General features: G+C 49.2%; 1 protein-coding gene across 2 annotated transcripts in view; it reads left to right on the forward strand.

Moving 5' to 3' along the window:
• Positions 1-23,652, forward strand: part of CLSTN2 (calsyntenin 2) — a 614,269-nt gene that overhangs the window by 466,235 nt on the left and 124,382 nt on the right. For both annotated transcript variants that reach the window (XM_040480332.1, XM_040480333.1), the window contains 3 exons: positions 2,966-3,161; positions 3,907-4,115; positions 11,020-11,169. In XM_040480332.1, coding sequence (XP_040336266.1) covers positions 2,966-3,161; positions 3,907-4,115; positions 11,020-11,169 — 555 coding nt within the window. The remainder of the gene's footprint in view (positions 1-2,965; positions 3,162-3,906; positions 4,116-11,019; positions 11,170-23,652) is intronic.

Here is a 23,652-nt window from a genome sequence, read left to right on the forward strand (position 1 = left end):
CCCCCCCCCCCCCCCCCCCCGCTGAACTGCCAGCAGCATATATGCTAAGACTGTGTTTGGTTTTGCTCATCCGTGTTTCACCAGTGCTGGGCACGTAGTCCCTAATCAATACCTACAAGGTGAATGAATGGATAAAAAACTGAATGTGTGTTTTTGCAACAGGAGCACAAGTATCAGATGAAGAGGTGGGATGGGGGCCGCATGAATTCTAGCTTTTTTCAAAAGAGGCTAAATCCTGTCTCCTACTGAGCTGGTGAGACTATGTGAGCATCACATACCCTTGTTTCCTTGCTGTCTCCTCTGGGTAATGAGTGCTCTAGGATTGGCCGTCCTTGTGTTATAAGGGATCCAAGTGCTTTCCTTTGTGTCTCTGGTGCCACAGGCAAGTTCCTGGTGCTTGCTCGGCTCTGCGAAAGTTCTGGTCCATTGAACTGAACTGAGCTGGACTTGGATGAAATGTGTGGCCCCGAAGCTTCCTATGTCTCTCCCTCCCCTGTGTCTCCTTTTCCTCTGTCCTCTCCTTCCCTCTTGTTAAGGATTTCAGAGTCTTGAGAACCATTTTAGTTGTGATCAAATGTTTCCAACAGAAAATGACCCTCATTTATTTTCAGTTTAACTCGACTCTTCAAAGAAAAATGGTCTGATTGGTCCTGTAATCATGCAGTGGTTGGGCACTCCAGAGACTGCCCCAGAGCCAGGTTGGGCACATTTGCTGGTAATATTCCCACGTTGGCCTTGATCTTGGGAATCACAAGGCAGGCACTTCAGAAGTTCATGCATTCAACAACAGCCAACTCAAAGCAGAAATTAAACTCGAGAACCAGATGAAACCTACCCTTCCGCCCTGAGGGCTGCAGGTTTAACCCTGTCCAAGAGGCAGTACAGTGTCACCCCCGACCCTGAACAACAGTGACAGAGTGCGAATCGGCCCTCTTGGTGGGGCCCAGTCTGCAACCTGTCTGTCTTATCCATGATTCCACACCTACATCTGAGAAATGGCCAGGAGGGGGTGTAGTGAAAATGGAGTGCTCATAATGAAATTGAGGATCGATGAAATAATAAAAAATAAAAGCCTACAGGTAAGATTGGTATTGATTGACCATCTCAGAAAACATTGTTAGTAAGAGATCAGGGCATGCTTCCTATATGTAAAATGGGGGATTTCTCTCCAGAGTGAGACCTGAATGGGAATATAGAATGCTACTGGAAGCAATCCCCAGTGCAGTGCCCTTGAAATTACGGGGCTGCTTATGGATGGTGCGGTGGAGGAGAAAGGGCCCGGCTCAGGGGTTAGCCAGCCATACCTGGGGTTTACACTGTCTTCAGCTCTGTGACCTGGAGCAAGTAATAACCTCTCTGATTCTGATTCTCTTCCTCCTCCTCCTCTTCCTCTTTCTCCTCCTCCTCTAACTCCTCCTCCTCCTTCTTAATTTGACAAATCGGCATAAAGCACCTGCCTCCAGGTTTGCTATGAAGATTGAATAAGGTCACCCAGGTGGAGATCCAGAGCTCGGCACTAGGTACAGAGCAGGCGTGCGGTCGTGTTACCCCTTCTCCCCACAGCATCAGGAGACTGTTCCTCTCTGGAACAGCTGGCCAGGGCCTGGACTAGAGGCAAGAAAACACCTGATTGCCTCCAAAATGAGGACCCCCTTAAATTGTGCACACTAGGCACCTCACCCCGGTGCCAACAGTGTTGGGACACATCAGAGTAGATGCCCTCCTCCAACACCATCTCCCGAGCCATTTTCTAGGTGACACAACTGAGACCCACAGTCATCATAATTCAACTACAGCAGTGAGTCAAAGTGGAAAACCTAGAACGTGACTCAAAGCCTCCAAGTCTGGGAGGTTCCAAGTCTGTGTTTTACCCCCAGCAGCCTAGAGATGAATTCTTTGCTGCCCGTGTCGTGTGATGTTTACCACCCCCCCCTCCCTTGCACCATGAGTGGTCTTTCTGGACATCTACACACTGTCTCCCTGACAAGTCAGGAAGAGAATGTGTCTCAAGTTTTCAGTATTTCACAAGGCACTTACTACACGGCTTACTTGCAGTTGGGGTTCAAGAAATAAATATCCATCAATTGAGAAAAAGAAGATGTTTTCATGGCCTCATAATTTTAATGCAGAGAAATAGTTATAATACACATTAACCCAGCTGAGGGGGAGAAATGCATTAATTTCACAACATGTTCAGCTCTTTAAGAAGTTAGCTTTTCAGGCTCCACGGGGCTTCTGGAACTCAGACTCACGCCTGCTGTTTTGAGAGAAAATTGCACCTGATTGGTGCCCCTCTCCCGCCAGGGAAGTGGTGGGTGGAGAGACTTAATGGAGGCTGGAGGGGTGGGAAGCTGGCTGCAGCACCATGGGGCGTTGAAGCCAGGAGGAGAGGACAGAGCGGAGCTGTTCACATTTAGTGAGCAGACAAATACCTCACCAGGGAACCTGGTTTAAAAAAAAAAACAAAACACAACAACCTGTAATCTGATTCAGGAGTCCAGGTCAGGCCTGGGAGTCTGTATTTTCAACGAGTTCCCCAGCAATGCTCACGCTGGTGGTTCAAGGGACAATTATGCAAGCTTTGGCCTTTTTCTCCTTCCCCTACAGCCATTTATCTTTAGGCTGTGGGCAAAATCCTTGTTCTCACACCAGGCGAGGGCAAGCAGGAAAGCAGCAAACTAGGACAGTCACCAGTCCCCCCCACCCCCGCAACCGTGACTCCCCTCCCTTCTGCCGGGTACACTTGATGGGTGACATTTCCATGTGTGAAACGCTTCAATTTTACCATCCATGAAATGAGCTTGTTGATCTGGGTCTCTGGAGGCCTCTTTTTCCAGTGTGACAATTCTTTGTGTGGAGGAAATGGCCTGGAGGTTTTGGGTTTGCAAATCTGGCCCAAGAGAAGCTCTGTCTTCCGTCTGGCAATTCTCAGGATCCCCATTCACTGTCTTCCATCCTTCTGCAGGGGAAATTTGCGCGTTCAAGATCCACGGCCAGGAGCTGCCCTTTGAGGCCGTGGTGCTCAACAAGACGTCGGGAGAGGGCCGGCTGCGCGCCAAGAGTCCCATCGACTGTGAGCTGCAGAAAGAGTACACGTTCATCATCCAGGCCTACGACTGTGGCGCAGGGCCCCGGGAGACGGCCTGGAAGAAGTCGCACAAGTGAGTGGCCGGAGAGGGATCCCTGCACCCCTACCCCCCACCCCACTTCCCTCCCACCCTTCGGTACCACACCCTGCTTGCTCTTCAGGTCTGTATACCCAGTGGTCATACCATGGTTCTTCTGCCAGCTCCCCGGGCCCCTGCAGACATCAGCACAGGCGGAGTCCTCCACCTGCAATACTCTGCCCCTGTGCCTCCCTTGAAAATATTCCCCTTCCGCCATCAGGACTGTGTTCAAGTGTCACGTCTTCCGGGAAGCCTTCCCTGAGCCAGCCCATCCCTGCGGAGCTGGTTGGGACCTTGTTCTGGGTTTCTGCCATGCCACACGCATATCTCTGTCCTGGCACTTTTTAGTTTGGGTTGTAGCTCTCTCCCATTTGGAGTTTGATTCTGAACCTGACGCAGAGAGTGGTTAAATTCTTTCTGAAAGGAAGAGTGAATGAACAGAGGAGGAGGAGCAGATAAAGGAAAGGGGAGGCAGTCTCGAAGGAATCGTTGCTTAAAGCTGGGTAGCTGGGAAGGCCAGAGAAGGGGCGGATTCATCTCCAAAGCAGGGCATTGACAGGTAGAAGCGTCTCCTGTGGGAGGGCGGACAGAACACTCAGACAGCAACCATCCTGACTGGCTGTGGTTTCTCTGCTCCTTCGGCCCTGGGACCGACCAGAGTCAGTGCCCACGGGAGGTGTGGGAGGACAGTGTCATTCTCCCTTTACTGCCATCTCTTCCTTCCGGTGTGTGGTCCCAGGGCCGTGGTCCATATCCAGGTGAAGGACGTCAATGAGTTTGCTCCCACCTTCAAAGAGCCAGCCTACAAGGCGGTGGTGACAGAGGGCAAGATCTATGACAGCATCCTGCAGGTGGAGGCCGTGGACGAGGACTGCTCCCCTCAGTACAGCCAGATTTGCAACTATGAGATCGTCACAACTGACGTGCCTTTTGCCATTGACAGAAATGGTGAGTGTCCTGAGAGGGCCCCCCTGGGGGCAGGGGCAGGGAAACAAGTCCACCACCCCCTCTCTGAAGGCCAAGTGAAGGCTCTGAATGTCCATGGCAGGTGATGACTCCCTTGCCATCCGTGAGCTAGGCTCTGTAACCCAGAACTCAGCCCTGCACTAGAGTGGATGTCCTTAGATTATTAGCACAGCCAGGTCGAAGATACCCCCCAGATACCTCAGAAACCTGCTCAGTGAGTACAGCCCCTAGAACTCATAATGCCACACATCTGGATACTTAAGACAGGATGGCTTTCTGGTAGAATTTTCCATGCCGTCAACTCAGCCATACCTGAGTCCCTTTCCTGCACCGTAACTTGTGGCACTACCGCCCACTCCAGCCGTCTGCTTCCTGCTCCCAGGAAAAAAGAAAAAAATGCTAAAAGAGAAGATGGAGATTTTTGGAAACACCTTCTGAGCTTAGAATCATTTAAGAATCTTTTATATTCTTGTCAATGTCCTTTGAGAATTTCTACTATAGTGACAACAATGAAAGAATGAAACCTCCCACCACACCCCAATCCCAAACTGAATTTACCGAACTGAAAACAGTCCTATAAAGCCCTTTGTGCATTTCCCCATCACCATTCACAAAACAATTGTAGTGCAAACACCTCAGCCAGAGGCCCAGTCAGCTCCGCCCACATTAAATGCAATTTTCAATAACTCCATGTTAATCAGATGATAATTATTTGCCAAGTGTATTATTTGATAGCATGAGTGTGTGCTTATAGGTATATTATCCCCACTCTGTTTCGAATAGGATCATAGAGCACTGCACAAAGATGCAAAAGTTACAAAACCTGAAGTTCCTCTACCCTGTGAATTATTTACTGAGTGCCAGGCATAGTGCTGGGAACTGGGAACGGAGTGGGAGTGGAACTCAAAACCGACGCGGGCCTGCCATCCAGTGGAGCTTACCATCCAGTGGAAAGAAAGTCGAAATGAAAACTAGAAAGTCAGGTGGCACCAAGGGTGAGGTTGGTGCATAAAGCATGCCGTGAGCCAGAATTAGGCAGTGGATTAACTGTGAGCCTCCCGGTAGCCGACGCCTAGAGGGAAGTACCATCAGTGACCTGCTTGCCAATATTCAGTGCTTCCCATGCTCCTTGACATTGAGATGGGGGGGGGGGGCCCAACGTGTCCTGGGACCTGGTCTTCTGCATCCTGAGAACTGCAGCAGGTTCCACAGCGGATGGGAACCAACAAGACACCCTCATCCCTGATCTCCATTGGTTTGTGATCTGCCTTGGAAGATGAAATAAAGCATTCTTATAACAGACAAAGATAAGGCAGTTTCCTTATAAAATGATAAACCACGTGGGAATGTTAGGAACCAGCACATTGCGAGATGCTCACTGTGTGGAACACAAGATCAGTGCCTCAGTGCACAAGAAAGTAAAAGAGAAAATATTGGACTTGAGTTAAAGATTGGTTCAGGACTAAGAAGTAGGTAATTTCAATTAGTAGGGTCTGTCAGAACTATTTCCTGATGGCTTTTCCTACAAGCCCTGTGAGGCGGCTGGCTTGTCCCTACCACACAGATGTATGTCTCACACACATCAAATACACGCACATGCACACACCACCCTATGAAATATACAACAATTGGTTTGTATTTTTCTGTTCCCCTATGATCAGCTGCGTGGTCTCTGTCCACAAAAGCTTTGGAACTTGAGGGGCGATGAGTCCTTGGTGAAGAGCGTGACCAGACAAGCGGAGATATCTGTGATGAGTGGTCAGGCTCCACTTGACTTCCTGCCTTAGTTCTGGAAAGCCACAGCCCAATGAGAGTTGAGATGCAAATCCTTTCATCTGAGGGTAAACTGCCCCAGTCATGAAGATAATTACTCACCTTGATGAGCCATTTCGCTAACATATGCCAATTTATTTCCCTAGCTGTCTCATTAAAAGTGAGTAATGGTCTTTTGCCAAGCCTCTGCCTCCAACGTTGGTTTACAACAGAAGATGAAGAGGAGAGTGGGCACTCCCAGGGAGTGTGGGCCCCCGACATCGAGGTTTACAAAAGCGGTTCTCCAAGTAATGAAGGCAGGACCCAGGGACAGACACAGAAGCAGCAGCTCCCCATTCTAATGAGTTTCCCAATTGGCCCTTATCCATCATTTCTCCCAGCGACCTTCCCGTCTCCTTGAAGAAGTTCTTTGTATGCACATCAGAGAAAGTACTGCTGAGTTCGGGGTCCACTCATTGAAACCGCATGACGGCAGGTAGATGGGTCCTGGCTCCTCCAGCTTGCCAAGCTCTTTGCTTGTTGGTGAAGGAAGGGGAACGGGCAGCAGCGAAGATCGAAGACATTCCATGGATTCAGCCTGGGCTGTCTTAACCCAAAACTCAGCCTCTTTCTACTAGAGGTCTTTGGCCTCCCCACCTTGAATTCCTTCCCCCATGAAATCATGGCGGGAACCGTCCCTGCCCCCTTGTGGGGTTGTGAGGCCTCAGGGAGGCTGTGCCCTGGGGGTGATGTTCACAGGGTACCCGGCACCTAGGGAATGCTCCATTCATGGTGCCATGATTATTGGATGTTTACCTGGGTGGTTGGGACATAAAGCTTCTTCACTACCCACCCCCCCCCCACACACACCCCATAGATTTCCAGGCTGAAATTATAAGCAGGTAACTGAGTCACCACTCCCTCTTAGGAAGTTCCGGATCCACTTCCGATGGCTTCTTGTTTCCCATCTCCTGGCACTTGGCTGGTCTCTTTGAGATCAGTAGGGACCAAATCCTTATTTCCGTTGAACAGATGGAAAAACTGAGTCCTAAAGTATTAAGAGCTTGCCTAACAGCACCTGTGACCCCGCTGGCAGAGTTGGGACTGGAGCCCAGATCACCTGAGCATGGGCCTCTCTGCCTTTCCACCAGTCATGTGATCACACTCCTCAGTGACATTTGACAGGAATGCTTGGCTATGGTATTTAAGTTCAAAACTACAAAGTTACATCTTAGTCCTACATCCATTACATGTGTGAGTGTGTGTGTGTGTGTGTGTGTGTGTGTGTGTATGGGAGAGAGACAGAGAGAGACAGAGAGAGAGAGAGACAGAGAGAGATCTTTGATAAGTTACTTAACCCTTGCCTCAGATCCTCCCCGGTAAAATGGGAATTAAATCCCGTGCTCAATGCCATGCCCGTGTGAAAGGCTGGGTGCATTGCCAAGAAGGGGCTCGCCAGCGTGTCTGCACAAACCACGCTCTCAGCCACACTTGGGAATGGCCAGAAGGAGAAGCAGGGGTCTCCACGACACGACACCACTTGGCAGACTTTTCTCCTTTTCCAGCAGTTCCGTGGTCGGTCCCCAGGCAGCCTCTCCTGGGCAACAGGGCTGCCCTGGTGAGTCAGGAGACTCCGCCTCCTCTGGGCCAAGTGTACCCTACAGTTGGCTTATTTGAAAGTAAATGCAAACATTTCTTTTCCATCTGAATAGAAAAGTCACACTTGCCCCTTGTGCAGGAAATTCGGAAAGCATAGAAAAGTACAAGAAGGAAGTAAATCACCTGTAATCCCACTAAAGATAGCCATTATTGATGTTCTACCAGTACTTTCTCTGTGGGGTTTTTTCTAACAAAAGTAAGGTTACACTCGCCTTGTTTTTCTTTACCCTGCTGTGTTCACTTAACATTCGATAGTATGGATTTTTTCCACCCTTAAAAATGCTTCATAATTACCACGTTCAGCGCTAAAAACATTCTATCTGGTGCACAGACTCTTTTACCAGGCTCTTGCCTTACTATCAGACATCCAGTTTATTATTTTTCACTGTGGGAAATAATGCTTAGATGAACATATTTGCACCTGTATGTGTAATTTTTATCATTTTCCCGGAATCAATTTCTTAGATCAATTTCTTAGATGTGTTCATGCCCCAAAGGTATGAACAATTGCAAAGTGACTGGTCTGTATAACTTTCCAAAAGGGTCATTCCGATTTTTTAAATGTTTATTTGCTTATTTTGGGGAAAGAGACAGAGAGAGGATGAGCAGGGGAGGGGCAGAGAGAGAGGGAGGCACAGAATCCAAAGCAGGCTGCAGGCTCTCAGCTGTCCACACAGAGCCTGATGCAGGGCTGGAACCCAAGAACCTTGAGATCATGACCTGAGCCAAAGTGAGATGCTTAACTGACTGAGCCACCCAGGGGCCCCAGGGGCTATTGTGATTTAAATTCCACTGAAAGGAGGCTGCAGGCCAGTGTGCTTGGCTCCTGGCACCTCCACCAGCCTCAGTTTGAAAAAAAAAGAACACCTTCACTAATATGCATGGTACATACTAGCTGTTCTTTGAGAATTATCTTCCCCAGGTTCATTTGGAGCAGGGAAATGGGCCCAGGAACCCCTAGTCACCTGGGCTAGCTAGGAACTCAGGTCTCCTTCTTAGGCACTGCTGGGAGAAGTCATTCAAATATGGAAAGAAGAATACAATTGTAACAGAAGCAAAATGGGTGACTTTTTGAGCTTCCAAAAATTTTTGAGTTATGTGTCTTATCCACATAGGACCCTCCCCAACACAATTGGTCACCACATTATACACTCATTTTTGACCTAAGGCTTCAAATTCCGGGCTCTGAAACCCATTCTCCCATGTGTGAGGCCGGCGGTAGCGGAGAAAGTACATTTGTTTCTCAGACAGTTTCATTAGGACTCGCTAGGATGTGCGGTTGCCGCAGACTGGGCCAGGGATTGCCGCCTGTGTGTTTATTTGTCTACCACGGTCAGTAGCGTTTGGTCTGCTTAATGTCACACGGCTTGTAAACCCTGAGCCTTCCTCTTCCGAGAGGCGTATCTTTTGAGAGCCATTTAACCATAAGGGAAAGGAAAGTTAAAACTTTTTTGTTCAAAATTCAATTTGATGCTGCTGCCACATCGTTCTTGCGGTTATTTTGCAATGCTTCCACCTGCAAGAAATCCTCCCCCGTGAGCACTATGACCACAAGCTAGTTTGCTAACAGAGCCCACAGGGAACATCACCAACCCAACACCTAGCCGCCCCAGTCCTGGGGGGCCCTGAGCTGAGACCGAAGCCAAAAGGTGTGTGTGGGGGGGGGGGGGGGGGGGTTTAGGGAGAGGGATTCTGAACACCAGGCACGAGGCCAAAAATATATCAAACCCATTTTTATTCAGAGATTTTTGAACGGCTTTGTTAAACTAAATTTTACTTCAAAATCAGTGGCTGCGGGTACATTTTTAGAAACGGTCTGGAGCTGACGGTGGAATAAAAGATCCTAATTCTTGGTCCAGTGTCTCAGATGCTGGACTCTCACAGGAGAAGCCCTGCTCAGGGCCTGGTATTGAGGACCGTTTCACTGGTATTAGGTGATGAGTGCACCAGCTCTTCGGATCTTTAAGACATTATGTGACTTTCATAATTCCCCAGAGGCTGATTCATGTAGTCACTGTTGCCTCCACTCACATGAGCCATAGACATCAGTTGAAATGGAAGAAATCTCACGGGGCGCCTGGGTGGCGCAGTCGGTTAAGCGTCCGACTTCAGCCAGGTCATGATCTCGCGGTCCGTGAGTTCGAGCCCCGCGTCGGGCTCTGGGCTGATGGCTCAGAGCCTGGAGCCTGTTTCCGATTCTCTGTCTCCCTCTCTCTCTGACCCTCCCGCGTTCATGCTCTGTCTCTCCTTGTCCCAAAAATAAATAAACGTTGAAAAAAAAAATTTAAAAAAAAAAAAAAAAAGAAATGGAAGAAATCTCATTAGGATTTTTTCCCTTAGTTTTGATGAAATATAAAAATATACCTGAGTCAGCCATTAGCACGTTGGTTTGTTTTTAAGTTTCCATTTTCTTTCTTTTTTTTTTTTTTTTAATTTATTTTTGAGACAGAGCATGAGCAGGGGAGGGGCAGAGAGAGAGAGACACAGAATCAGAAGCAGGGTCCAGGCTCTGAGCTGTCAGCACAGAGCCCGACGTGGGGCTCGAACTCACGGACTGTGAGATCATGACCTGAGCTGCAGTCGGACGCTTAACCGACTGAGCCACCCAGGCGCCCCTAAGTTCCCATTTTCTTAATTTCACTTCTGCTAAAGGATAATGATAACACTGGAGTTCTAATTTGCTGTCAGCTCCACTGTCAGAAAAAAAGCAAGAATGAAATTCTTCTCTGCAAAGGAAGACTTCACTCTCTTGGAATCCTAAATTGAGAAGTGTTCAGTGCACACTGGGCTTTTATTCATCCCTTAGAAGCAAAACTGTATTTCAGCAAAAATAATCAATTAGAATTTTGCTCATTAATTATCAAATATTTATTTCTGAATTATAATACCAAACCCACAGGAGCAAAAACACACACATGACCCAGAAAAATGGTGTGGTCTCTTTCGGAGAAGAGAAATGTCTTTGCCACCAGGGCAAGGAATCTGTTATTCTGTGTAGCTTTCAGAAGAGAGGTCACACGTTTTCTTATTGATTTTACTTCCTATTTGGTAGCAAAATAATGTGAGAAGAGGCAGTGAACATTTCTGGCGACGAGCCCAGATGTTAAAAAATATGTGCCAGGACATTTCTGAATCCCATCTTTTTCCCAGAGATTTCATGGCAGATGAGCCTTGGTACCCTACATCATCAGGGACACAACCACACGGGCACACTCTAGGAGGGACTTTTCTGACAACCCATGACTAACAAATCCACCAGTTGGGTTCCAGATATGTGCTTGGAATCTCCTAGTAGTCCTTTCCCACAGCTGAGGTGGCTCCAGCCAGTGGTTCCTGGCAATCTGCCACCAAGGCACAAGCAAGGAAAGGGGTCATTCCATGCCAGTGAAGGTTAGCGGAGTAGAGAAGGGATTTTAAAGAACGGCAGTGTGGTTAACTTGATCCCAAACCTTTTTGAATATCCCTGCGTCCTCAGGCAACATCAGAAATACCGAGAAGCTGAGCTATGACAAGCAACGCCAGTACGAGATCCTGGTGACCGCCTACGACTGTGGACAGAAGCCCGCCGCTCAGGACACGCTGGTGCAGGTGGACGTGAAGCCAGTTTGCAAGCCTGGCTGGCAAGGTGGGCCATCTCTTGTTGATGCTGTTGAGCAGAGGCAGCTTGGCCTGGTGTAGAGAAGGTGCTAGACCTATCCTGAAAGCCAACACAACCTATAACTAGAGGAATTTCTTACATGCGGTCACTCTGCTGCAAGAAATAAAGTAGCTTGTTTATTCTTACAACTCCTGGGTGATCTATTATCCTCATTTTACAGTTGAGAATGTCCAAGGCAACTTGTCTCATATCGTGTGCCCTGTTTGTCCAGCTCACCCTTTCTAAAATCTCATGACACTTTTGAATCGATAGTAATTATACCACCGTGTTCGGGAGAAAGTGCCAGCAAGCCTATTTGCTTTATCTAAGGGAGTGAGTTGAGCCAGTGTGTGTCAAGTTTGAATCATCACTCAGTACCTGGGGAAGGTTGTCATGTTCTTTGGGCTAGCACAGAAGGGAGGTACACAAGCAGAGGTTGGAGTCCCAGAATCTAGCCTCTAGATTAAGGAGTTGCTCAAGTGTTGGCTCCGGGAATGGAGAAACAATGGCCTTAGATGGAGGTGGGTTTTTGCCCCGGTTTAGCTGTTTGGGTATGCAAAGACGGAGCAAAGGTTCACGTTACCCTTAGATGACAGAGGTTTATCACTGACCTCAGGGGAAGTAAGGAACGCAAGGCCATGTGCATAGATGGATCTCGCCGAGAATTGGATGGCTTATAGAATAACAATGCCTCTAGTGGTGGCACCAATATTCCAGTGGCCGGGCAGGGATGCTGGACGTATCTCTGGGCCACCATTTTGGTTGGTCACTGGCTTCTGTTTCTGCTTCCTGTGCTGTTGCTGCTACAGGTACCACTCACTCATGACTTTGGGTAATTCTTGGAGTCCTGCTTTGTGGCTTTTGTCTACTGTTCTCTCCACGTGTCTTTAATTTTCAGAGCCCCTGTTATATTCTACCTGTTTCTCTCCCTCTTTCTCTTCCTCTCCGTATATTTCATTCTTAAATTCCACTTGAGAGGATGTCATTAGCTATGGTAATCATCCGTATTTCTATCGGACAGACTGATGCCACGATACCATAGAGGTCACTGGTCAGACTTTGAACGGGCGCCTATTAGTCAAGCATTCATTCTTATGGTACACAGCAAGGACCCCTGAGGACCCATCTGGGGTCACTCTCCTCAGAAGGCAGCTCTCAAAAGGCTCCTCCCCTGTGCAACTTTATCTCCTTTACTCTTTCAACTAGAAAAAAAATGGGAGGCGGTAATTAAACCCACCTCTGGAGAGAGCCAGAGTCGTTTGCCTTTGAACAAAGTAGAGAAGATGAAATGCCAATAGAGGAGTCACGGGTAAGACAGACGCGACAGAAAGAACAAAGTAGATCCACCTATTTTGGGTCAAGTAAAAGACAGAGAAAAAGGAACAAGCCAGAGTGGGAAACTACGTGTCACCAACCTCAGGGAGCCTGGGCTCTGGTTGGTATAATTCACTAAACCCTAAGGGACCTGAGGGCAGGATTCTGTCTCTCTTGTTCACCACTGAATTTCTCAGACTTAGCACATATGTGACCCCAATGATAGGTGCTCAAGAAACAGCCATCGAATGAATGAATGAATGAAAAGCTAGTTGAGTAAAGAAGAACTCAGCTTGTTTTATTTTAACTTATAAGGACTAACCCAGTGAAAGTCTAGCTTTTGAAAAGAAAGCCTGGAAAGAATATAAAAGCTTTCTAAGCAGGGAACATGCTCATAATGGGATTTTCAGTGGGGAGAGTAAAACACAAAGCAGTATCTGGAAAAAGATCCCAATGTTTTGTGTCTTTGACAAATGAGACACCTACAGATTTGGGATTACATTTTTGTACCTATATTTAAATGCCATTTCCTAAAAGCGTTTGTACTTGCTTCAGTGTTAAACGTATGCACAGAAAATCATGTTAATAATGTTGGGCTCCGTGTGTGCAGAATGTGTGGGACGCCTATCCTGCTAGTGCCCAATGCTATTTGTAGCCAGACCGTGAGCTCCTGGAGGCAGAGGTCACGCCCATTCGCTGTGTCTCCGGTGCTCAGCGCAGGGCCAGGCACAAGGCAGGTGGTTGGCCAGTGCTGCTTGGATGAATGGATGGTACACGGAAATGTACCTTTCTGTGGAATAAAGGAAACAGGGACACAGCGACTCCCTGCATCCCTTCACTGTGTCCAGCAAAGCCATTTAAGCATGTGTAACCTCAGACTCAACTACCTTACGGTGGCTTCTCTGCCCACGTTAGCCAGCCTTTGGTGGCAGAAGCTGACACTGGATTCTGCACCGTGTCCCTCCTCCCTCCAGCTTAGCTCCGGTAGAAGCCACTAGGTCTCTCTCCCCAGCCGTCATCCCAGTAGGTTCTCAGATCATAGCAGGTCACCCAGCTTCTCCAATGTGTGTTAGCAGTGCTCGGACTTCTTTCCGGCTACTCCCATCCCAGCCCCCAGACCTGGAGAGCAATCTTCTCTGCTTCCGGAAGGCTGGTCCACTTTATTCCTCCACTTGGGCAGCCCTCACCTCCAGCTGACCCAGCTTGGGGCCGATCCTCTCTTCTACGCCAGGTCAGGGCTGCTGCCTTGTAGCTGGATAGCCCTTTCTCCAGTGAAGAGTATACCTACCACCACTGGCCCCTAGTGGTGGGACCAGTCTACTCCCCTCTCCCAGCTTTGCAGAGCAAACTGGAGTAAGCCAGTGTTCATGGGTTTTCTTTTTTTAACCACAGGGTAAGCAGGCTGCCCCTCACTTGAGGGGTTGTCAGGTCCCTAGGGGAAAGAGCTGGCTCTTCTTAAAGTGGGTGTGGGGTGAAGCCGGCCCTGTATAGAACGGGAGAGGAGCACAGACAGAGGAGGCCTTTCAGGGCACCAGTGAATAGTGTAAGGAAGCCAGTCTGGCTTGCATAGGTGGTTGGGACTGTGGGGAGGTGGGAAGCAAGATTGGAGAGGTCAGGGGTAGGGTATGGCTGGCAGTCAAGATTTTGAATGCCGGGGTCAGGAGCTGCAATGAACCCTAGCCCCTCAGACCCAGTCGTGAGTGAGAGGTCTGCGGGTATGTGCCAGAGGTGATTGCCCGGGAGAACAGAGGCTCTTCCCTGAGCTGATTTCCCACAAACAACAAGAGTCACCAAGCAAACACAGTTTGGCAGTTCAAATTCTTGTACCTGTTTTTAGTCATTTCCCTCCAGGCAGGAGCGGGCTGCAGCACAGTGAAAGCAATCCATCATGCTCAGGAACCTCCTGTCTCCCGGGAGCACTCCCAGTCAGCACCATCAGCTTCTCCCAGAAGCTGTCCTGAAGGAGTAAGGGACCCTGCTCACAGCTGGAGCCTTCCTTTCCTTCCCAGGCCAATGAGGGACTGCTCCCAGACTCCCGCGGTGCCCCAGGACATGGCCCCAGTTTTCCATCACAACAACCCCTTCCAGGAGTGTGGGGCTGCAGCTTTCCCAGCATGCTGCTGGCCCTAACCAGCTGTGCACAAGGACATCACAGACCCTGACTCTTCTGCCACCTGCCTTATACACCTTGACCAAGACATGGTCTGCTCGGGCTATGGTTTTCCGTTCTCCATCTTTTTTCTATGGCTGGGTCTTGTCTTCCCAGAAACAATATGAGTTCTATCCTCTCTGCTGGGATTCCGAGATTGTCTTCTGAGATTCTGAATAGGTAGTAGGGGTCAGCTCACTCTATGGGGGTAGGTGGAGCTTTACCCAAGGGAATGCCACTCCCATTCTCAGCTGCCCAGAGAAGAAGTTGGTCCTCCAAGGACCAACTAGACCTATGCGGGTGGAATAGAGAACAAAATCTCCATGTTTTGTCCTGAGCTTGGAGACCTCATGTATCCCTATAGTAGCCCTTACTCATGGAGGTAGAAGATTCTATTAGGAAGCAGGAAAAAAGGTGCCCCTGCAGTAGCCTACAGAAGCCTAAAGGCTGGGTTGGGCCCTGCCTCTCATGCCAGACTTTTGCAGCCTTCTTGGTGTCTGTTTCCCTCTTGCCAAGCCGTTACATGTGCCCGAGCCTGGGCCTATGTGGGCACTGAGGACTTTGGGAAGAATCCACATCTGATCATGGATCAGAGCGAACAGAGGATATAGTGCCCTCAGAGGCCATCGGGATGATAGTGGCAATGGACCCAGTGGGAGCTGCTCCTGTGGACCCCTCCTTCCAGGGGCCACAGAATGTGTCTTAGAGGACCATTTGTAATTTGGTTGCTGATTTGGGTTTTGTTTGTTTGTTTAGTTGTTACGTTATGTGGAGAAACACATCCCCTCTTTATGCCTTCTTTCGTTGTTCTTTATAATCTCTTAGCCCATCTCTTTCTATGTTGCAAGATGAAAGCATTGTCTTCATAACACTTATTTAGTGTATTTTTCCTTTTATTATCGCAAGTCAGATTTTGTGTCTGTTACCTGCTCCGGCCAGTAGAGAAGCAGAGTTCAGTAGTTCAAGTCCCTTTATGCAAAACAGTTGCCCTCTGGAGAGAGTCACGGCAGACTTCCCTGGTGGCCCTTCCCCATTTCTTGCCCAGACGTGCAGCCATTCTGGATTGTTCGTGTGCCAGACCAAGTTTCCAGACTCCAGCCCCCGCAGGACCCCCTCTCTCCTTGCCCCCGTCATCGCTGAGCACAAGCCCACCCCTCGGCCCGCACCAGTTCAACCAGCACTGTCAGTTCCTAGACCTCCTCTCACGGGCCCAAGTCCTGGTCCCTTCACCTTCACAGTAAGCTGCCCTATTTCATATGGAGAGAAAAAAAAGACGCAGCCACATAACAAGCCACTTTTTCTCTGTTCTTTGGGCTTGACTATTTCCCTAGGTACATCAGATGGTCTCAGTGTTTCTGCCATTCCACAAATCAGGCCTTGGTCAGGAAGAAAGGTGGTATCTGATAGAGTAGGGCTTCTGGCACCCGCACGCGCACAGGCGCACCGGGGAGCCAGGGTACATTGCAGATCCTGACTTCTTCAGTCTGGGGCGCTTCTGGATGTAGCTGGTCCACGGCCTTCACAGTGAACAAGAAAGAAGGTCGCACAGAAAAGATTTATGAACACACAGAGTGCGTCTAGGACTTCCATGTTGGAAGGACCGCAGCACGAAAGCTGCTGGTTGAGATGAATTATCCCTTAGTTATTTGCATTGTGAGAGTTGACACACACACTACTCAGGGGGAGACATTGCCGAGTGAATTCATTCATGCTTTACTGAGGCCCGCTGTGTGCTGAAGGCCAGGGATACAGAGACAGACACGACGTACCAGGACCCGTAGTGCAGAAGGAGATGAGGGCAAGGAAGGTACTGAGGACAAAAGGTCTGGTGGAGGTGGCTTTGGGGACACAGAAGAGAGACACAACCTTGCAGGGGTCCTGGGGAGATGTGCCTGGGCCAAATCTTGAAGGATAATAGTTTCAGCATAGAGAAGAGTGTTCCACACTAGGGAGCAGAGGTCAGGAAGGTGGGAAGGAGCATGGTGTGGCTGGGCCATGGGGGAAGGAGGCTGGATGGGCCTATGGGGACCAGTTCACGAAGGCAGGGCCTCCTGTGTTACCTCAAAAGCACTGGGGAGCCTAGAGGCTTTCATGACCCTGTGTGGTGAGAGGGATTTGGGGGGAAAGAAGGACTTCTTGGCCAACCACATAGATGCAGAGACTGGTTAGGAACCAGCTGAAAAGGATGATTTGTCCTGAGAACACTTTTAAATGGATCACTTCTGGAAAAGTACCTAAAATCATGTATTTCTTCAAAAGCCAATCCAAAGTACTGGACAGCAAAGGAAGTTAGATTTGCAGTCAAAGCCCATGAGAGCCCACAGGCAAGGGGATGAGGTTGGCAGCCAAGCACGTCTGAGGTAGACTGCTGCTAAGTCTTGTCAAGTATATGTCCCTGTCCCCCTGCAGCCATCCATTTGCCCATCACCCTGCCAAGGAGAAAAAACTCCAGGCCCCAGGGGTCAGCTGGCTTCACCCTGCCCCTTCCAAAATCAGATCAATTATTGGTCAAGTACACAGAAGAGCTGGCTTAGGTTTTACTACATGAAAGGCACTGATTTCAAATCTTAGGGTGATAAGCCCAGACGGCACCCACATTTGCTTAGAGACAGGCAAGGCTCAGAAGGTGAAACTGTGTCCATCTGAAGCTTGCATGATGGTGCTTCCCTTAATGCAGGCTGATGTACGAGGGCATTGCCGGAATGGCAGAAGAAAGGTTGGCTCCTTGCCCTCAGTCCTGGCCTTCACGGTACTGCCAGTGTGTCCAGTATGCCACCATTCGGGTACCAACTTTTTTGTTCTAAAGGATAACTCCCAGCTTAAAATGTCAATGCCTCTTGGAGGAATCACTATGAACCCGGTGGTCAGCAAAGTATAGCCCGCAAGCCAAATCTAGTTGACCACCTGTCCTTGTACTACTGTGAGTCAGAAAATGGTTTGTGCACCTTAAATCATTGGAAAAAAATCAAAGACGAATCATACTTTGGGCCACATGAAATTCACATTTTAGTGCCTATAAATAAAGCTTTATTGGCATCCTGCCATGCTCGTCCATTTCATATCATCTCATGGCTGCTCTTGCACTCTAACAGCAGAGCTGAGCAGTTTCAACAGAGACCAGATGGTCCTCCAAGCCTAAATGTTTACTTTCTGGCCCTTTACAGAGAATACTTGGTGGCACCTGCATGGAGCTATTATCTTCCATTGACACCTTGGTGAGAAGTAATTTATTGGAGCGCCTTGGACAGCCTAGAAAGAATGGAACACCAAATAGACACATTAAGACAGAAGAAAAGGAACACGGAAGCCCTAAAAGTCCTCTGTGTTGCTGCACAGAGGACAGGAACAACCCTGTGAGATATGCAATCCTAGCCCACTTTACAGATGAGGAAAACTTAGGGTTAAGAACGTTTGAGTGACCTTGCTCAATATCTCACAGCTGATAAATGGCATAGATAGAATTCAAAGTTATAACTGCCTATCTCAAAGAATTACTGAAACGGCAAGGAGAAGAAGGCTAGAACAAGGAGGTTGGGAGTTTCCAAAGGGACACGTTACTAGCTCTAAAAGGGCATCTCAGGAGATTGTTCAGAAGAGAAGCCACCTGAGTACCCTCAGGCAACACATTTCACCTCTCCATCACCTTATCTACAAAAAGGCGATGAGACTTAGCTTGAAAGGGTAGCTCCAGTTCAACGAAGCACTGTACATGTGGCACCTAAGGGGTCCCCTGACATTCATTGCGCCCTCTCCTTGCCCTGCCCAACACATCCATCTTTCCTGGATTGATGCTGGTCTGGTGCACCATTGCCTTAAATGACAGCTCATGTGAAAATAAACCCACACTTGCAGACTGTCCATCTCTCAGATACTTTTTGCCTGAATCTGAAGTTGCTTCTGGTGATCACATGGGCCAGAGAAACACGATGTGAGCCTGAGACGTCAGTGAAACTTCAAACCCAAAGATGGCGGACCCAAGCACAGCAACTCACCCCAGAGTAGGGAAGGCTACCTTCCCCTGTAAGAGAACCGAACGTGAAAATTACCCACCTTCCACCCTTCCATTCACCAGTACCTGGCTTTATTTGACGTTCATCCCCAGGAGCTCTGTTCTTTCATCCCATAGGTGTTCTCCACCTTCAGGCTTCTCCTATCCTCTTGACTTTCCCCTTTGTCATATCATCTCCTCTCCCCATGTCCCTGTTCTCTACAGTCACCCCCTTCCCCTTATTCCTTAGATATCCATCCTCTGAACCCTCCCCGAGGCTGAGGAAGGTGATGGGGTCTGGGGGTGCCGGACTCAGGAACAAACTAGTGACGACAGCGCTGAGTGAGAGTGAAAAGGGCTCAGGCCAACCCTTAGCCCTGTCGTGATTGGCCATAGCCTTTGTGGAAGCCACCACCCTGTCTGAGCCTGGGTTTCCTCAGCTGTTAATGGAGAATCATAACCCTTGGCCTAATCATCTGGCAGGATTGTAAGGAGGCCCAAAGAGGTCCTATGTTTGGAAGTGCTTTATAAAACTTAGATTACCATGCAAATAATGTTATGACTAAAATTGGTAAGATAGGTACCATCATATAAATGGATACATGTGCCTGTGTGTGCACACACATACACACACACACACACACACACACACACACACACACACACAGAAATTTATAGAATTGAGTAAGGCTGTGTGTCTTGAGCTTTGCAGTCTTGATTTTAGAGCTTTAGATTGGACCAAAGGGAGACAGTGAGGTGGGGTGTGCGGAAAGAGCACAGTCTGGGGGGCTGGGCACACAGGCCTCAGTCCCTCCTCAGCTCTAACCCACGCTGCATCCTCAGGAAAGTCACTCCTGCCTGGTTCAGCTTGCCTACATAGAAACGGATAATAATGCCTTCTCCTGAGGGCCAGAAGCAAGCCTGCCTGTGGAACACCGTGCTCTTAACCACACACACGGGAGCTCAGTGAACAGCAGCTCTTTTAGTTCCCTTTCTACTGGTTTTTTTTTTTTTTTAAGTGACAGTGGAGCATTTTCTTCCCAAATAACTGGAAAAGCCGTCACTGAAGCCCAATTCCACTGACTCCGGCAGAGTGACCCCGGGGCAGCTGCACCTTGGGTCCGCTCAGATCTGCCAGGAGACCATCCCAGCTCCTGGCAGAGGGCCTCCAGGGGCACTCCTCCGTGAATAACGACCTGTTTTGACATCGCTGACACAGTCGATCATTATGGTGCAACAAATGGCTTCTGTACACGATGCTGATTTACCTACTCGGTGGCGTCTTAATGTGCTTAAAGACCTGCTGGGAAAGCGTGTCTGCTCGAGCCTGTTTCTACCTGGCTCCCCTGTGCCTCCACGTGAACATGAGTGGAAATGGGCTTGGGAAGTTTCTGGGTCTAATCGTCTCAGCCCTGGCGGGGAGGGGGTGCAGGTGGACCGCATTTGTCCCAAACAGAGCTCACTCAGAGTAACGGTCACCAGTGAGTAAGCATTTAATCTTTGCCAAACCCTGTCTAACAGGGATGCGTGTATTGTCCCATTTACTCCTCAGCATATACCCCGAAAGCTGTCTTTTCCCCTTTCGGCAGATGAGAACATCGAGGTTAAGACGCTGGCCTTAACTACTTACATCCAGGACCTACATCAATCTCAGTCCCATCTGTCTGTAGACGCAGATCTCCTGTCTTGTCATCTACAATGTGTCTCCAAGCAAAGGAGAAGGCTGACCACGTTTTGAGACCATTGAAGACTATTTTGAGGAAAATTTTGTAGTTAGAATCCTTCCCTCGTGTTGTGAGAAAAATGCGTGATTGGACATCGGGGCAGCCTTGAGCAAGGACTGTGGCTTGTGGAATGGTGTGGGGGAGGTATCACTCTTGCCACACGAGCCCACCTCTGGGACCTGCCTGCATCCAGAGTAGTGAGGCCACCTCTCAGCCTTCTTAGATGACACCTTAGGGACCGGACTACCGAGGATATGGGGCTTACCCGAGGACACACAGATGCTGAGAGGGAGAACAGTGGATGGTATTGGGTTTTCTGACTTAGAACCCACATGCTCTACCCCATCTCTTTGTAGACACGGGTCTGCCCTGGAACCACACGCGATCAGCCTCTTCGACTGATAGTTCTTTTAAGTTTTTGCAGCCTGCTAGAATTGCTCCCTGCAGGGAGTCCACAGAGGGCGGGGCTTTAGAGGGATGGCTGTGAAGCCAGAAACAGCAGAGTTCAAATGCAGGTTCTACCATGCTCTCAGCTCAGGGCCATTAGGGGAGCCACATAACCTCTCTGCACCTTCAGATGTGGCGTCTGCAAAATGAGGCTCTTGTATCTGTCTCGGAGGATTGTCACGAGGTAGACCTGTGGCCGGCCACAGGAACGGGTCCACGGTACCAGTGAGGAGGATGAAGGAAGAGAAGAAAGAGATGCTACTATAGTGGGTTTAGGAGTCGGGCCAACCTCTTGGCATCATTTTCTGACCGTGTGACCTTCGGCAGGTCTTTTGACATCTTAGCCTCAGCTCTCTCATCAGTGAAATGCCCCTCCTATGACTCCCTTCCCCACATGGATGCCAGGCAGACTGGGCTTTGTGAGAAGCCCAGCACAAAGACCATTGAATGGTGGTTTTCTTCCAGCTCCCTGCATCCCTGAGTGGGAGGACAGACCTAGCCAGCCCGGGCACCAGTGTCACCACCTACATGCCAGCCAGACACTTAGGTTCTAGTGATAAATGTGAACTATGGCAAGCTGCCTACCTCTCCTTGCCACACTTGTCCTCACCTCTAAAGTGGGCAGGAACAGTGTCCTCTTCTCCCCTCATCCACTTCACATGGTACTTGGGAAATAGAGTGACCACATGTAGTTATGAGTCTTCCCTGGTCTGCCAGGGGGGCCCTGGAGTCACATTGTTGAGCATATCATGTTCCTTCAGATGTCATTATAGGGTTTGGGAGCGTTGACCCTCTATAACCATGCAGAGGGCCAGCCATGGTCCTGGCACAACAGAGAAGCTCTCAAAAGTTCCACTCCACTCACGGACTCCACTCAGGGTCAACTCTGTGCCAGGCGGATGGTGAGCCCCTAGGGACCGTGAGCTGGAGCAGTGGGGTGAGGGCAAGCAGGTGGACAGGTCAGGAAGAGATCATTCCCATACAGGGAAGTCAGAGCAGTCGCCAGGGGACCCAGGGGCTAGGAAAGCAGAGAGCAGGGGTGCCCAACCCTTTAGAAAGGCTTCCCAGGGAAGGTGACAAGAGGCTGAGACCTGAGGTGTCAGTGCAGTTCTCCAGGTGCACTGAGGGTGTGGGGAAAGGGGCAGTAGTGGAAGGGGTAGGGAGGAGTATCCCCAGGACAGCTTGGTGCTTACAAGCTGCACTTACTTTAGGCCTTATGCACTGTCGCGCATCATAAAGCCTCACCACCCCCTCCGCAGCTGCATAATATTCCTTCACAGAAGGACAGATGTGCTTGCCTGTGTCCTTGCAGTTAGATAGGGTGCAGTGTGATTGACTTTAGCTTGGCTCCATTTTCCTTTTTTGTGCACCAGTAAAGCTCTCTGTGCAAAAGTCTTTGCATTTTGAATCGCTTTCTCGGGAGGATGTCACCTGGGCCCAAGTACGTGGGCATTTCCTGGCCTGAGATATGTTTTGCCAAGCACCAGTCCAATCAATTGTGATGGCCTGTGCGGCCCCGCAGTAGCATGAGTGACAGCCCTCCCCACCTTCACGCACACGCACTCCCGGGCTTCCAGTGTGTGTGACCAACTCTGCAGATGTGTACTGTATTTTCTGAAGAGACGATAATTTGGTTCCAATTTTAGAATGCCGTTCGGTGAAATGAAAAGTCCTCCCAGACTGTAATATCACCCAGAGTCACAGTCTTTTTATTTAAAAAATAAAAAAGTTTTGCGACCGTGTACAAGTGATCTGCAGATTAAGGAGATCTATATCGCCGGAGCAGGAAAAGTATACAGAGGACATCTTTACAAAAAGGCTGAAAATGTGTGCGTGAACAAAACTATAATCCTGCACTGCAGAAGCTTTTCAAAGCCATAAAACTAAAGATTCTTGAAGAATAGCTACTCCATCTTGCACCAATAATACATTTGTCCCAAGATAAGAAAATTGCCTGGAAAATGCTCATGTTTATTGGACATAAGAGAGAAGAGTTTCTATAAATCCAAGAGAAAGTACCCTGGTTGGTTGAGTTAATGATTTCCCCCTTGGGAGAATTATCCTTCAGAAAAGCTGCTCTTAAATTGCTTGGTTTCCACACCTTTCTAGCATCAGTTCTGCCCACTGTGTTTCTGTTTGGGAGTTGAGAGGCATGTGAGTTGAGAATCTTTGGAGACGAAGGAGTTGGGGAGAAAGTAGCAGCCAAGCTTTGGGTGGGAGTCCTGGTTGCTGAACACCACAGGGTTCTCTTCAATGGCAGCACCGGCTGCTCCCCAACACCCCCAGGGAGCTTGGAGCCAGGGCGAAGGGGGACCACACAGCTTTAAAGAGGTGGTGACCAATACTAGCAAGCTCAGAGGCCTTTTGGGGAACGGAGGCACTGGCACTGGCATCAGAGAGCCACACAAAAGAGAATGGGTCCCCTCACAACACGTGGCTGGCCAGGGGCTAGCTGCACTGGGGCGCGGTGTCCAGGGGCTTGCACCAGGCATGGGAGCAGAGGAGAGCCCAAAGGCTGTGTGCAGATCCGGGGGCCCTGGAGAAGCGGCACACACAGAGTGGATCCGAGCCTCTTCAGTTCACAGAGGCTGGAGCAAGCAGGAGAATCCACAAGGAATGCATCAAGGAGAAAGTCTGACCAAAGCAGGACGGCCAACGGAATTCCCTGAGCCCCAGAAAGACAGGTGCCTTTCACGAAATATCCTCGCCAGTCCATTTCCCAAATATTCAGTGAGAGGCTACCGTGGTGCAGGAAGTGTACCAGGCACTGGAGATTTTAAAACTAAACAGATATAGACTCTGCTCTAGCAGAACTTCTGATGGGGTAGTGGGAGATAGAGAGTTGCAGA

The sequence above is a fragment of the Herpailurus yagouaroundi genome, unplaced genomic scaffold (genome assembly GCF_014898765.1).
Source record: "Herpailurus yagouaroundi ecotype Mexico unplaced genomic scaffold, PumYag 159, whole genome shotgun sequence".
In the NCBI taxonomy this organism is placed as follows: domain Eukaryota; kingdom Metazoa; phylum Chordata; class Mammalia; order Carnivora; family Felidae; genus Herpailurus; species Herpailurus yagouaroundi.